The 16,068-nt window shown below is 41.1% G+C and overlaps 1 protein-coding gene across 2 annotated transcripts; it reads left to right on the top strand.

Moving 5' to 3' along the window:
- Positions 1 to 111: 111 nt before the first annotated feature.
- On the top strand, positions 112 to 7,661 carry LOC109889460 (hypoxanthine-guanine phosphoribosyltransferase). 2 transcript variants are annotated; one of them, XM_020480901.2, is made up of 10 exons: positions 112 to 791; positions 880 to 951; positions 2,103 to 2,209; positions 4,155 to 4,338; positions 4,743 to 4,808; positions 4,987 to 5,004; positions 5,311 to 5,393; positions 5,879 to 5,925; positions 6,611 to 6,687; positions 6,871 to 7,661. In XM_020480901.2, the coding sequence occupies exons 2-10, from the start codon at positions 934 to 936 to the stop codon at positions 6,916 to 6,918; spliced, it is 648 nt and encodes a 215-aa protein (XP_020336490.1). In that variant the 5' UTR covers positions 112 to 791; positions 880 to 933; the 3' UTR covers positions 6,919 to 7,661. The 2 variants fall into 2 exon arrangements, with proteins under 2 accessions (XP_020336490.1, XP_020336488.1); XM_020480899.2 differs by having other exon boundaries at positions 112 to 796.
- The last annotated feature ends 8,407 nt before the right edge of the window (positions 7,662 to 16,068 follow it).

Raw genomic sequence — 16,068 nt, 5'->3', positions numbered from 1 at the left:
TTTTGTCCCTTGGATGTGTTTTGTACAGTATAATATGTAATGTCATAGAAACACAGGGATGAGAATTGTGATGATAAGCTGTCTCCCCTGCAGTCTTGCCAGGCATTTGTGTGGAAGACATAGGGCTTGTTTTACATTGCAGCCGACAGTGCAGGCAACCTTGCATCATAAATAACTATTATTTGTCAGTCAAAGTTTACCGATATACATTATGGTTTTGATTCTAACACGGCCATACATTCAAGGCTGGTGATAGATTCATAATAGGCAGTCCATCTAACAAAACACAGGCTATACCAAGTGAAAAGAGTGGTTTGAAGTTTATTTTCCCATTAGGATTAATTGTAGATGAACTATTGATAGAACCTATACTGGGTTAATTGAGGACAAGCTTTCAGACAATGAACTAAATAGTAATGGAAGCTGTATACAGATCATCATTGCGCAGCATGTCACTGACATCAAGCCTCCCAAAATGTCTGATAATCCTTCATGGTGCGGCTATAGGCATAGATTTGGATGTTTTCATTTATATTGTAACATACGATATAACGGACGATGTATGACAAAAAAATGCACTAGGCGACAATTCTTTTCAGCCAATTCGACTAATTCGTACCAGCAATGAATACGGCGGTATTCTACCATGTGCAGCAGCCAGTGCATTAAACGCAGGTTGCGTCCGGTAAATCAGATTATTGGACGGTAAAAGGCTGGCTATGGTAAAATGGATTGTGACGTGATGGTTTAAAATCCCGGGGGAGGGTGAGCATCGCATGTCCTCGCTCACGGTAAAGTAGGTAGTCGGCTGACAGGGCACATACGACAGACGCACCACCCATTACACTAAATAACATTCTTTCTTCACTATGTATCCAGGCATGGCTCCTCAAATATCACCCTAGTGAGGCGTGAACCAGCACGAGCGGTAACATGGCCACCTATCACCAGGTAAAGTACCCTATGTTCTATTTGCAATGTCAGTCAGACAGATTCCTCGTCTTGTCTCGACAGAATGGACGTTTCTGATTTATGTGTCAGTGTGGTTTCATAACATCAGGATTGCGGGACAGGACCGGTGTGAATACATATCTGACATTTGTTAGCTACCTTGTCAATTGACACAATTTCACAATTCACGCAGCCTGTCAGGCCTAGTATGAAGTCCTGAAAGCGGATCGCACCCTCTATCTCGCTCACCCAGAAACAGGTGGTTGAAAGCAAGCTTAAATGTTGCAAGGATGACGTGTGTGCGTATGTGCTTCAGTGTCAAATAATTTATCTTTAGATGGTTCTTCATATGTATTTGATATGATTTTTTAAAAATGTTATTTTAAGTGAAACAAATTGAAAACTAGGAAGTTCTGCATAAACCCATTTCAAACTGGCTGTTTAAGGTTCTAGCTGCAATCCAATTACAAGCCTGAACAAATAGTCGGACCAATCAGAAAATGTCTTTGCCATGTCTCTCTAAGAATGGCGGAGTTTGTTTTTCTTGGCCGGGTACCTCAGGTGGGTGGAGACTTCTCTTTGGACGGATGGAAAGGTTTAAAATGACCGGGCCATGCAACATGAATTTGACCTGTGTTGTAGACTTGTCTAGCCAGCAATAATGGCACCCAAACAAAACACAACAATGTCAGAAATCTTAAAGTATATGTTGCCACATCGTTCAGTGTTGATAGTAATTCGTCGGATGATCATAATATATTTTTTAATGTATTTGATGTGTTCTAACTATCTTGGTCAAATAGTTATTCTGACATTTTTATCTATTCAAAAAGACAGTTTTCTTTACTGAATGTCTAATCCAGAAGTGTCAGAACCATATTACTAAACCCTGATTGACATTTCAGAACTATAAGGTTCTATCTGTGATTTCACCCCCCTAAAAAAATGGATTTACAAATGTCTCAGGATTTCGATACTCTGCAGTTTAGGTACCTTTTAGGCGAGGCCTTTATGAAAGAAGAATTCACTACAAACCAGTTCTGGCATCTGGGATGTGAGAACTTTGATGCTCAATATCTGAGAACTATGCTTTGCACAGATAGAACCCAAGGTCATGATTTCCTAAATGTTTTATCACTTTGCTCCATCAGATACCAGATGATGAGAAGGGGTATGAGTTGGACCTCTTCTGTGTCCCCAAACACTATGAGGAGGATTTAGACCGGGTCATCATCCCTCATGGACTGATCATGGACAGGTAAATCAAACCATCACCACTGGACTGGCACTCTTGGAACCTGGGTAGGCTACTGTACTGTAGCATCATCATCAAATCCCAGGGCACAATGCTGCGTCAAGGTTATTCTAGTAAACAAAAAAATGAAACAAAAGCTAATCACGAAAAAACAATTTAGTAAACTGCCTAATCATTTTATTTCAATCTGTTTGAAAAACTATACTACAACTTTGACTCTAAAATGAGCTAAAATAAAAAAAACATTGTGTTCAGTTTTAGTTTTTTCTCTTCTAATCTTTGGGCAAAAATCTAATGGGATTTTCAAGATTTCTTTCTTCTAATAGTGTTTTCAAACTTCTGAATCTGGCAGGTAAATGCTGCCGAGAGATGGCGACGTTTCAAATAGGCCTAGCTAGTTTTTTAGCTTGTGCATCACTAGCCATCTGGTCTCGCTAGACAGATGGGTTGCCTTCCACAATGTTCCATCAAACAAGTCTGTACAAGTACCTGCGTCAGTTAAGATAGAGCGGAGGAGTCGGAACAGGGAAGCCCGTCACATCCGGTGATGTCACCACCTTATCTGCTTGTTGCATAAACAACCCCGCCGGACACAAAGTAATAACTAGCTAGCGAGATGGAGAATGCGGAGGTTATTTTAATGAGTGCATTTTGCAAGTGGCTAGTTTGCATCATCTACCTCCAAGCCAGGTTATGTCTGGCTACAGGCTACAGAAACTCATATTTGTTGAGAGATTTGTCTGAGGCCCCTCCCCGGGAACATTTTTTTTCCGAAATGTCCAAGAGAATGCGACATCTTCCCCAGACCAAGTGCTGTTTCTCGAAGTCTGGGATTTGAGACTACTAGCTATCACCAAAGATGATCTATTATATTGACAAGCTAGTCGAGTGACTGCTCTAACAATGGAAATACAGGTCCACAAAGATGGAATGCAGGCGGGAGGAGGAAAGATCAGGTGGGATCATTCTAGCCGATGAGGGGGCAGATACTTGTGTGAACAACAGGCACAACTCCAATAGTCTAATTTTGAAAGTTGCAGAAATGCCACGTGTGTCCCCTTATCAGTGCATTCGTGAAAACCTAACCATTACGAAACTTCTATTCGATCATCAAATAAGCATAACGTAGCAAATTACTAATACAATTTTTTTGTTGGCCAAACTCTACACTCTCATTGACCTCCATACATCAATTCCCCACTTCTACTAGTTAATGCTAATTTTCACGCAGACAGATTTAGGGTTTGCGTCGACCCTCTCGCTTCGCCTTTTTCCTCTCTGTTGTCACTAGCTAACAGCATTACAACACATAAATGGCTCCTAGCCTCCCACACATAGGAGGCTACTTTCTGTCCTCAACACTAACACTAAAACTTAAACAATATAAAAATGAAATAAATGTTTTTATCTAAACATAAAAAAACAAAAAAACAACTAGTAAATCAAGTTGGGACACTAACAAACTGAATTTCAAAGAAAGAAAAAAATAATTCCCCCCCCCCCATTCTGTGCCTTCATTGTTTTTTTTTAAATGACCCATGGTTGCAAAGGTATATTGTGTGAAACAGCTCACCAACATATTTGTTAGACAAATCACTGTAAGGCATTCAGGCCAGCAGTGATGTAACAGCCACCATCAATTTGCATTGCAGACATTACGAATGAGACCTGGGCAATCAGACTAATAGAAGAATGCCATGTTAAACCATGTTCTGAATACTGTAGGACTCCAAACAGAACATTTGGTTTGACCTAGGAAGCAACTTTTCATCAGGTGTCCACCTGGTCAGACTAACCACAAACCATTATTGTTTTGACTGACTAGATCACAAACCAACTGAAGATTGATTGAGCCTTCACAGAAATTACAGGTCACGTGCTATTGTATCTTCCTCTCTCCTTCTCTAACTCTATGCCTTTTCTCTCTGTCCCCTCTGTCTCTCTCTAGGACTGAGCGCCTGGCTCGTGATATAGTCCGGGACATGGGGGGACACCATATAGTAGCACTGTGTGTTCTCAAAGGAGGTTATAAATTCTTTTCCGACCTGCTGGACTATATCAAGGCCCTAAATCAGAACTGCGATAAGTCTGTCCCGTTGACTGTGGATTTCATTAGACTAAAGAGCTATTGTGTGAGTGAACCATTCCACATTTATCTTCCTCCTTCAATAGCTTCCAAATCAGTTAAATACAGTCGATGGCAATCTTTATGTACAGTAAATGCTGGGTTACATGCTTATTCTGGGTATTGTTGCTGGAGAATGATGTTGTCTAGCCTGTTCTTAGATCAGTTTGTGCGTTTAGCCAACTCCTTTGTTATCTGTTCTCATGCCAACACACACGACACGGGTTGGCTAAAGCACAATCGGATCTGCACAACTCGGATCTGCTATTGATGCATGAGCAAATAACACTGCCATTTGCCAACACTGTTCTGAGGTATATTTAGATCACCACTAGATCACCTTATGACAGATTTAGACCATCACCCTCATCCTGGGTGAGGTGTAGTTTTACTGGTGTGTATTGTCCCCAGAATGACCAGTCTACAAACAGTGTCAAAGTTATTGGAGGGGATGAGCTCTCTACTCTAACGGGGAAGGTGAGATTTGATTGCTTGCCATAACCACTGATCAAATATCTTACATCTTAGGAGTGAAATTGTAACCCTTTTACAGGCTCTGTATTTAAAATAAAAAAATAATTCAAATGTTCTGATTATGTACATATTCATCAACAGTATATTTGTGTATTGAATTGTTTCCTCATTTCCTTTGCAGAATGTTTTGATAGTTGAGGTAAGGACAATTTCCCTCTGTCTTTCTAGCACTTCATCTGAATATTACATCTCTCTAAATGTTAAAACTGCTGTAAATAAATGTGGAGCATGCTAGCGCTCACATCAACCGTAGCAATATGACCAGGGCACAAATCACATTCACTCTTGGGTGTACCATCGCTATGGCTGTCCACATAAATATTTTATTGCTTGCCTTGAATTGTTGTAGGACTGCTTTGCACGCCTTGAATTGTTGTAGGACTGCTTTGCACGCCTTGAATTGAAACCCCTTATCCAACGGTATCTGTCCTGCTGATTGATTTAGGACATTGTGGAGACTGGGAGGACTATGGAGACACTGCTATCACTGCTGAGTGAATGCAATCCAAAGATGGTCAAAGTGGTCAGGTGAGAACCATTGTATACAGTACTCTCTTTCCTCCCATATCATGCCTACTGAACATTCTCTACAAGTACTGTGTTGCCCTGATTTAGACAGAAGTGTTGCAGCTCAGAATGTCAGTCACTTTTCCAATCCAGACAGCACTGAATGACTGCACTCTCTGTCTACCCTAATGCTCTCTTCCCCTTAAGCACTGATTTAGAGATGTTATGTGACTGGAACAGCTTAAGAGTTCATCTATGCACTGTTAACTGATGTGTGGCAGGACGGGATAACCCTCTGCTATCGAAGGGACTATTTGACTCTAGTTTAGGTTGGAAATGGTAATGTTCTTGAGTGCACTGTAGTACAGTATATTATTGAGAGGCCATTGAGTAGATTGTATTTTTTGCTGTGTAGACCATGTCATTGAGAACATCCCATGCCATTAAGAGCATGGTTTGCCTAGATATCCTATTAATTTCTCTGGTTGTATGCTTTGTCATTTCAGCCTTCTAGTTAAGAGAACGCCAAGGGGTTCAGGATACAGACCAGACTGTGAGTTTTGCTGTGTGTGTGTGTTGGGGAAAGGGGATACCTAGTCAGTTGTACAACTGAATGCATTCAACCAAAATGTCTTCTGCATTTAACCCAAGCCCTCTGAATCAGAGAGATGCAGGGGGCTGCCTTAATCGATGTCCACGGTGCAGTTGTTGGGGGTTGTGTGTGTGCGTGCCCACTGATGTACTAGAAAGAGCTAGTTATATTTTCCACATGAGATTAATATGCTTATCTGAAAATCTACTTTAAATGTGTAATTGAACATGGTACTCCAGTACTAGGATGCTACACACACGGTTAGAGATTATGCAATGCTTTTAAGTCGGACTTGGCTAAGCTTTTAAAGATGGTGCTGCAGGAAAAGCTGTTTACCTTAGACTTGCTCTATGTCCCTGGCAGCTAAAGGGTCAACCCCAGTCACAGACAACAGGAGATAGCCATCTAGCCTCCAGAGAGAGAACTTATGTATGTTGTTATGTAATACTAATGCATATAGCTGTAAAGGATAAATGTACACTAAAACACATCCCATAAAGTCATGACACAGATTTCTTGATATTCAGCATGCCAGGAACTAGAGACTCATGTCAATATGTTAATACGTGTTGCACATAGCTTTTTTGTATGTATTTGTAGAGTGATTTCTGTCTGTTTTGTGTTTCCGTCTCTCTGTATTTCCCAGACATGGGGTTTGAGGTACCTGATTGGTTCCTGGTGGGATATGCCCTGGACTACAACGAGTACTTCAGAGATCTCGGTGTAAGTTGTCTGGGTTAGACATGATCCTGATATTTGGTCATATTCTCTATCCAAGATTCAGCTTGTTGAGTGTTAGGGAATGACCTAAATATAAGATCTGTTAAATCAAGTCTGTCATTGGTGTATTCTTTCACACGTGCGTGCACACACACACTTGTTACCATGTGTTTTTGCTCTGTGCAGCACATCTGTATACTGAACGAGAAAGCAAAGGTGAAGTACAAAGTGTGAGTTGAAGAGGAGGCAATGGACAGATGGATGAACCACTTTGGATGAAACACTAGGACAATTTAGATTTTTGGGGTTCTGAACCAAATGTTTATTTATTTATTTTTTACTCATGGATCCTACTTACATACTTAATAGAGCCCCCCGGTGGTGTCATAATACCTATATAATCTAGAGGTCAATCAGATAAATGGTTCCAATCGGTTTTCCACCATTTTTCCCATAGGGAATTTTAGAAAGAATTAAAATAAGGGCTGTGTTTCGTGTTGGCTCACCCCGGCGCGACGTTTAGACAACGTTTGGAACCACTTTTGTTGTTTGACCGCTGGATTTAATGGGTATTATGACTCATACATTGGTGTTCTATGTGAACACATGGATTGTGAATTCACTTTGCAAGATGCTCTTTGAGAACATTGTTATTTCTTATTTTCAAAATGATTGTTGCCCTGGAAGGAGTGGGATGAGTAATGTGTTTTTAAGTAGAGGAGGACTCGTGTAAAGATGGTTATGGGAGATATTACACTATTATAATTTCAATTTATTTTATATATTATCTTGGGGCCTTGAAGGCCTCTTAGTCTGATTACGTTAGTAATAGTGAACAGTGGCGACCTGTCATTCAGGGTAGGTGTGGCAGAGCCCCACCTGTTTTGAGCCCCACCTGTTTTTAGGGGGGATTGCCTGTTTTGCATGTTATTTTGTCATTGATACGTGTCACATCAGTTTGTAAACAATGTAAAAAATAAAATAAATAGTAAATCTAATCATTGAGTTAATAAAACCGCATACAAACATGGTCTCTCTTTTGCTTTCTTGAGTAAGGCAGCTCCAAAATGCAGGTGTTTCAGTCTAACTCAGTGCTGTGAAGGTGGGGCAGCCAGCGGAAAATACAGAGCGTAGGGGTTGGTAATGTTCTCTAGTTGCGCTGTGATTGGCTCAGGGTTCTGTCACTCATGGGGACACTACGTCACCACAAAATCTACAAGGAGAGCTCGAAAATTTAAGCCCCTTGGGTGCTGCCATAGTTACATTAGAAGTGCCCATCCAAGAAGGCTCAAGATCATTGGCCACAGACAAAATGGTGTCAAATCACGTTATATCTACAGTAGCTTTAATTGGACAGGTCAACATACTTTCAAAATCTTAGGAGTCATGAATCAAGTTGACAATCTACTGGCAAATCCTCTTTAATCCTTGTCATATCAAGATAAATTATAGATGTATTGGTGCTCATTGGACATAAACATTACACAAGTTGGAAATCGCAAATTCAACAATGAGTGGTTTAGAATGAATCAGTGGCTAACTGCAAGCAGTGCAAAGCAATCCCTAGCCTGCTATTCAGTGGGGAGGTTGTGTGGTCCCAAGTCTGGGTTTAAGGGTCTCTTTTCCAAGCTTAAAAGGATTAACATTCAACATGCTGTCAATCCAGCATGATTTCTGCCGTGCTCAAAACACCTATTAACTGGGAAATCTGACTTCAGTGAGTTCAAGACTGGGGAAATACGTTATGTAAGGTCATCAAACTTGGGAATTGTAGGTCGGGAACTCGGGCCTCTTTCTAGAGCTACGACCTGAAGATCACTGACGTCATCATGATTCGACCCTGTTTTTTTTCCGCGTTCCCAGTTGTCTTGAAAGCACCATAAATCCAGAGAGAGTCAGATTTTGATGACAAAATTTGCCCACGAAGGACGGCCGCACCACCATGTTTAAGTGAGCACAGCACAACAAGGTAAGTACAAAAATGTATTGTATGCTTCTGCATAAATTGTTGTATTCCAAGGAGATCTGTATACTGTAGCTAAAAAAGTAATACTAAGTGTATGTTGTGTAGTAGCCCGTGTGCCTCACCCTAATCATTTGGTAAATTTCCCCTCTTAAATTTGCCTCCTGTTTTGACTTGGTGGCGCACATATCGCCTATAACCTGTTTTAGAGAAATGTCATCATTGAATATTGTAAGAGCTTTCATTGCCTGCTTATATGCCCAGTTTTATCCCCCTACGGTTCTGATTTGGTGTACAGGGAGAACACTGTAAGAACGGCTCATGTTCAGAATTCTGTCGCTGTACATTTCAAAAGTGCTAAACAAATACTTATATTGACTACGTCCTACCTCGCTAATTTTGTTGTAATTTAACCTTTTATTTAACTAGGCAAGTCATTAATGTCTTAATCAAAATTACAGATTGCATCTTATCCACTTGATGCCATAGTTTGTACATCTCAATTGTCAGTAGATACCACATCTGTTTAAGCAAGTCAGACATATTAGTCATGCTTTTTAAAAGGCAGTAAATGAGGCTGAATTAACTGTTTCACTGCCAGACAAGGCTCTGCCGATAGCAAGGTGTAGCAGTGGTAAGGTATTGGGACAGTTTGTTGGTACCGTTTGTCACCGTTATTGTGCAATGAATGTATTGTTGTGTTGTGTAGGGGCTTTGGTGGCATGCATCCCCCCCACCAAAAAATGTGTTTGCCCCACCATTGATTTATATGCTACAATCTCCACTGGAAGTGAATATTGATTTACAATCCACAGCGTCTCAGACTGTACATATCCACAGTGAACTCTGAGTCTAAAGTCATGTATCAAACACTTTTACTGCATTGAACAAACTACAAACCAATAATGCTGGAATGTACTGTAACATCATTTTGTTTAATATACAATGGAAATGTGATGCCTGTTTTCTTTCACCACTCATTGACAGCAATATTATTCATCTTGAAACCTTTTGCTGGGGTGTGTGTGTGTGTGTGTGTGTGTGTGTGTGTGTGTTTGTCTTCAAACTCATTCCACGGAGGGCCCAATGTCTGTGGGTTTCCGCTCCTCCATTGTACTTGATTGAGAACTTAAGGTCACTAATTAGTAAGAAACTCCCCTACCTGGTTATCTAGGTCTTAATTGAAAGGAGAAACCAAACACCAGCAGACACTAAGCCCTCCATGGAATGAGTTTGACACACCTGGCCTACAGGTGTATGTCAGGGCCTGGCTTCCCTTTAGAGATGGAACTTAGGTTTACCAAGTTTTTTTTAATGATGCATCTTTCCTACAACTGCCTAATGTGTAACATGCGCTTCCCAAAATACCACGCAGAGAGAGCAGTCGCAAAGTGCGTAGGTGGAACGTGTCGATACTGACAGGATCAAAATCAAGGGAGCGTTGCTCTTTTGTCAGCTTTCTCCATTAAAATCCTGTCTTTTTGACGTCGTGAAGAAGTCATCTCATTTTGGTTGAAATCTGATTAAACTCTGGCCCAGGTATCTAAGTGCTACTCCAGTAATAGAAACCAATTTATATAAACGTGCATAGTGTTTGTGTGCCATGCACCCATTGCACATGAGACACTAGATCCATTACAATTATAAACATACGTGTTAGTTTTCAGCAGGGTATGCATGAGCTCAGCACACGGGGCAAACTGTACCCAGTCAACACACTGGGCTCGGGCCTATTCTGTTTGAGACCCGGGGGCGGGTGGCTTCATGCGAGCTATTCCCAAATCCAGTAGAATCATATTACTCTGAGCTCCGGTTAATGGTACTCAGGCAGAGTACACATCAGCTTATCCGGGCAGATTAAAAATGTTCAGGAGCAGGGCCATTTGAGGTGTTTATTTGGCAGGTGATGAAATACCAATTTTTAAAAAATCAAAGAAATTTGATAATTCAACTCCCAAGTCATCAAATTTACAAGGTCATTTAAAGCACAAATTTCGGACATCTCTGTGGTCCTGTGGGTATCAGAGATGGTCCCTCATTTAGAGAATCTCTGATGCTATAAATGCTTTTACTTTTACTACAGGCTATGCCAGTGTTTTCTGTAGTTTGTAGTCCACCCAACTGAAAAGTGCACATTCACTTACATAACATTTGTTCTAGGCTACCAGCATGTAAGATCTTGATTCATCAGAGGTCGTTGTATTTTGTATATATGGGGTGGCAGGGTAGCCTAGTCGTTAGAGCATTGGACAAGTAAACGAAAGGTTGCAAGTTCAAATCCCCGGGCTGACAAGGTACAAATCTGTCGTTTTGCCCCTGAACAGGCAGTTAACCCACTGTTCCTAGGCTGTCATTGAAAATAAGAATTTGTTCTTAACTGACTTGCCTAGTTAAATAAAGGTAAAGAATGACACATTTTGCTTAACCTGCTCCAGCGCAACACTCATTCTAACGTTACACCTCTCAACTGCCATTTTAAATTCTTGAGTATCTTGTTTTTCAGAAATCTTCTAGCTTGGAAGAAGAAGGGAACAAAGAGAAGGAGTACAGAAGTTATTCAGCCTGCTGACTAAATAGCCTATGTTTTGCTGTCTAGCTTTCTCTGTCTATCTGCCTGACTGCCAGATTGATGAGGGGCAACATAGTCAAACTGAGCTGGCCACCTGGCCAAGCTGAGCAATCGGGGGAGAAGGGCCTTGGTCAGGGAAGTGACCAAGAACCCGATGGTCACGCTGACAGAGCTCTAGAGTTCCTCTGTGTAGATGGGAGAGCCTTCCAGAAGGACAACCTCTCTGCAGCACTCCACCAATCAGGCCTTTATGGTAGAGTGGCCAGACAGAAGCCACTCCTCAGTAAAAGGCACATGCCAGCCTGCTTGGAGTTTGCCAAAAGGCACCTAAAGACTCTGACCATGAGAAACAAGATTCTCTGGTCTGATGAAACCAAGATTGAACTCTTTGGCCTGAATGCCAAGCTTCACGCCTGGAGGAAACCTGGCACCATCCCTACAGTGAGACGTGGTGGTAGAATCATGCTATGGGGATATTTTTCAGTGGCAGGGACTGGGAGACTAGTCAGGATCAAGGTAAAGATGAACAGAGCAAAGTACAAAGAGATCCTTGATGAAAACCTGCTCCAGAGGACTCAGGACCTCAGACTGGGGCGAAGGATCACCTTCCAACAGGACAACGACCCTAAGCACACAGCCAAGACAACGCAGGAGTGGTTTCAGGACAAGTCTCTGTATGTCCTTGAGTGGCCCAGCCAGAGCCTGGACTTGAACCCGTTCGAACATCTCTGGAAAGACCTGAAAATAGCTGTGCAGCGACACTCCCCATCCAACCTGAGAGGATCTTCAGAGAAGAATTGGAGAAACTCCCCAAATACAGGTGTGCCAAGCTTGTAGCGTCATACCCAAGAAGACTCGAGGCTGTAATTGCTGCCAAAGGTGCTTCAACAAAGTACTGAGTAAAGGGTCTGGATACTTGTGATATTTCTTAAAACCTGTTTTTGTTTTTGGGATATTTTTTGTAGATTGAGGGGAAAAAATATTTAATCCATTTTAGAATAAAACTGTAACGGAACAAAATGTGAAATGTCAAGGGGTCTGAATACTTTCCGAATGCACTGTACTTGCCAGGCTAAGAGTAACTTAGTGAAGACCTTAGGTAATGGTTAATCATGATTCGTCTGTCTTTACAGTTCCTGAAAAATGTCAATGACCTTATGTATGGCCTTTACAGCAGTGCTTGGCCACCCACTCCGCTACCCAGTGACCTATTCTGCCACATCCCAGTGAGAGTCCAGAACCACCACTCCTTAAATACATATTGACAGTAAGTTGTGTGCAAAATGTTGTTTGATACTCTGATCTTTTAATGTGTATTGATTCCTACTAACCAGCTTGGTAAGAGCTAGGTTTGTACTAGCTATGCTGATGATCATAAAAACATTCTCTGCATCAAGTCTCACTGAGACTGGATTCTCCAAGAGACATGCTATTCAGCTGCCCATGATTGTCTGATCTTACACTATTAGGAAAAAAAGGTGGAACCTAAAAGGGTTAATCGGCTGCCCCCATAAGAGAAACTATAGAAGAACCTAATTTGGTTCCAGGTAGAACCCTTTGGTTCCATGTAGAACCCTTTCCACAGAGGGTTCTACCTTGAACCCAAAATGGTTTTGCTAGGAACAAGAAAGAGTTCTCCTATGGGGACAATCCCTTTTGGAACCCTTTTTTCTAAGAGTGGTGTAAGTAAGTAGATCCAAATGAAATAGCACTGATTGTAAAGAAAATTTTAAATCCTATTTTAACTTCTCATTTTTTTCCAGGTGCAAAACCCTTGTCCTGATTCAAGGCTCCTCTCTTGGTGAGTCATGTGCCTCCCAATTCTCTCTGTTACTCACTCAAACTCACACCAAGTGTGCAGTTGCAGAGAAGAGGAAGAGATTAGCAGATTACACCCATTTCTAACACTGTTTGTAGGAATGATATGACAGACGCCACTTTTGAACAATATAATATTGTCACTTTATTGCAGTGGTCACCAACTGGGCGATCTTCAAGGCATTCCTAGTCAATTACCAAACATTTGTGTAGAAAACCCAACGCTGAATGCTGTGGTAAAAGCTTTCTTTTTTGTGTTGCACTGATGGCGGTAGGAGCCCTGCACACTTATCCCGCGCTGCTGCTGCAATGAAAAAGTAGCCAAGTATCAATGGCCCTGCATTTTTATTATTATTAGCAGCTTGTCACTTTCTCTGGACGTTGGAACAACATGAATTTGTGCATGAGGCAAATGCGGTGTGATTTGAGTTTCCTAATCGGGTAGAAAACTCTGGTCAGTCTCACTGGAGGAAAGGAAGGAGAGAGCGGGAACCATGAGCAATGTACCCTCTGTTCTTCTCTCCCTCCCTCCTTCAGCTGACACTAATGCCGTGTTCAAAACAACTGGGAAATATGAAATCTTCGACTTCGCTGCTTTATTGCCTATTTACGCATACTTACATTTAACTTTCTTTTTTTAAGACTTCCACACTGTCTTCAATTGGGGACCCTCTGTCCGGGACGTTGTCCTCAGTATTATGGAGCGGTGTGTTTTATTTAAAGTTGTTTGAATATGACATGTATTAGGTATGGCGTACCGCAGACAAGCCACCAGGGGGAGACTCGTCGAGGTGTGGTGACAGATGGATCACGTGGCAGTGGCTCCCTCTGCTGGACGTGCCAGGTTTCGACAGGTCCTACGGACAGGACTAATTGGGGCTGCTTTAGGCTGGTGAGTAATTAAGGGTCTGGGTGGCCAGCTCTAGGAAAAGTCTTGGTGGTTCCAAACTTCTTCCATTTAGGAATGATGGAGGCCATTGTGTTCTTGGGAACCTTCAATAATGCTCCAGAATATTTTTGGTAGCCTTCCCCAGATCTGTGCCTCGACACAACCCTGTCTTGGCGCTCTAGACAATTCCTTCGACCTCATGGCTTGGTTTTTGCTCTGACATGCAATGTCAACTGTGGGACCTTTATATAGACAGGTGTGTGCCTTTTCTAAATCATGTCCAATCAATTGAATTTATCACAGGTGGACTCCAATCAAGTTGTAGAAACATCTGAAGGATGATCAGTGGAAACAGGTTGCTCCTGAGCTCAATTTCGAATCTCATAGCAAAGGGTCTGAATATTTTTGCAATTAAGTTATTTCTGTTTTAATTTAATCCATTTTAGAATAAGGCTTTAAAGTAACAAAATGTTGTAAAAGGGAAGGAGTCTGAATACTTTGAATATTGAGACGTGGTATAGGCAGTAGCCGACATGTAGCAAAATACAACTCAATTGATTGAATATGAAATTCAATATGATTGAAATGGGCCTATAGCCTACTGTTTATATTTGAATGCAGTCATCTTGGTTTTCATTTGACATCTTTTTATACATCACTTTTTTGTATCAATTGCAAAGACATTGGCAACTTTGTATTCGTAGGCAACATTGTTCTGAAGTGGTCACAGAGATGGATAAACCATGTGATTCTATGTTTGGTGGAGATCTTCTGTGTACAAAGTGATGCGGGAGGGCAAAAAAAGCATCTAACGATCTACGTTCTACGTGGTCTGAGGCGTTAGATTTAGAGCGTTTTCAAGTGCAATGTTAACAATGATTTTGGGAAACATTTATGAGCTTTAACGATGTGTAACAAGGTTAGTTATGTTTCCACTTGCCACTGCAGAAATGTGTATTTAATGTTTAGGTATTTTATAAGGTGTAATTTCATTGGCTAAGCTTGCAGATAGCGGGAGATCGCAAATGTAAATTCATCCAAATCTGATATTGATATGCAAGCAGTAGGTCACGTTCTGAAGTGCATTCTATGTAAGTAATAATGCCTGCGAAGCTGGAGTTTGGAGGAGAAATTGGCATGGGGGTTGTTAGGTCTGAGACAAACCGTGTCAATATATCCTCCAAACACTGGCTTCTCGGGCATTATCACTTTTATACAACGGGTTACCAACTCCTGTTTCTGTAGCATAAGGCAGCTTGACAGGACGCTAGTCCATTACCCTAAATCTCCTTAACACCAGGTCCCATTTTTAGTCTTTGTATGACTCTGAACTACCAACCTTCCAATCTCAGGGTGGACACTAACCACAACACCAAAGAGTTGGAACCCTCAACATTACATTTTCTTCTTGTGAAGTACGATGTTTAAGTGTCTCATGTTGGTTCCGTTTGTTGCAAAAGTTTACAGTTCTGAAGAATTATCATCAATCACTCACCGAAAAAGAAAATGTATTATCAGTAACTAGCCTAACAAAAAGCATGTCAAAGAACAGTTCTTTCTCTCTCTGCAGAGTGACTGGTTTGGCTAAAACCCTTCTCTAGAATTCTGCCCAATGACCCAGGAGCCTCGGCTGTGATCAACCTCAAATGAACCTGTTGAAGTCAATGAAAATTGCATGAAAGAGACTAATTCCCCTCAAAAGTTTAAATATACAGTATATTTCTGATGTATTTACTTTTTAACACTTTTTGTGTAAAATGTTTTGTATACCTGTGCAGATAATTGATTCAAATGTATAACTATTGGGCCTACTTGTATTTTATATTTTTTTAAAGTTCAACTATAAAGTTTTGTAAAAAATTGGTTAAAGTGAATGCATTTTTGTTATCAATGTTTTAGGTCGTTATTGTAAAAGAGAATGCGTTCTCAATGACTTACCTGATTAAATAAAGGATAAGTACATAAAAAATTGTTGGGTAAGTTGAGCCACCCTTGTTTGTAGGAATCCATACACAAAATGTATCCTTTGACCAAATGGTCCCGTCTGGCTCAGTTGGTAGAGCATGGTGCATGCAACGTAAGGGTTGTGGTTTTGATTCCCATGGGGGACCAGCACACAAATCTATGCACTCAATTTAAGTCGCT

Source organism: Oncorhynchus kisutch, linkage group LG4 (genome assembly GCF_002021735.2).
Source record: "Oncorhynchus kisutch isolate 150728-3 linkage group LG4, Okis_V2, whole genome shotgun sequence".
Classification (NCBI taxonomy): Eukaryota; Metazoa; Chordata; class Actinopteri; order Salmoniformes; family Salmonidae; genus Oncorhynchus; species Oncorhynchus kisutch.
This window is presented reverse-complemented; position numbering and strand designations above follow the sequence as displayed.

Coding starts and splice junctions, on each gene's coding strand:
- LOC109889460 (XM_020480901.2), top strand. Junction 5,394..5,878: donor AAGATGGTCAAAGTGGTCAG/GTGAGAACCATT, acceptor TTGTCATTTCAG/CCTTCTAGTTAAGAGAACGC. Junction 5,926..6,610: donor TTCAGGATACAGACCAGACT/GTGAGTTTTGCT, acceptor TGTATTTCCCAG/ACATGGGGTTTGAGGTACCT.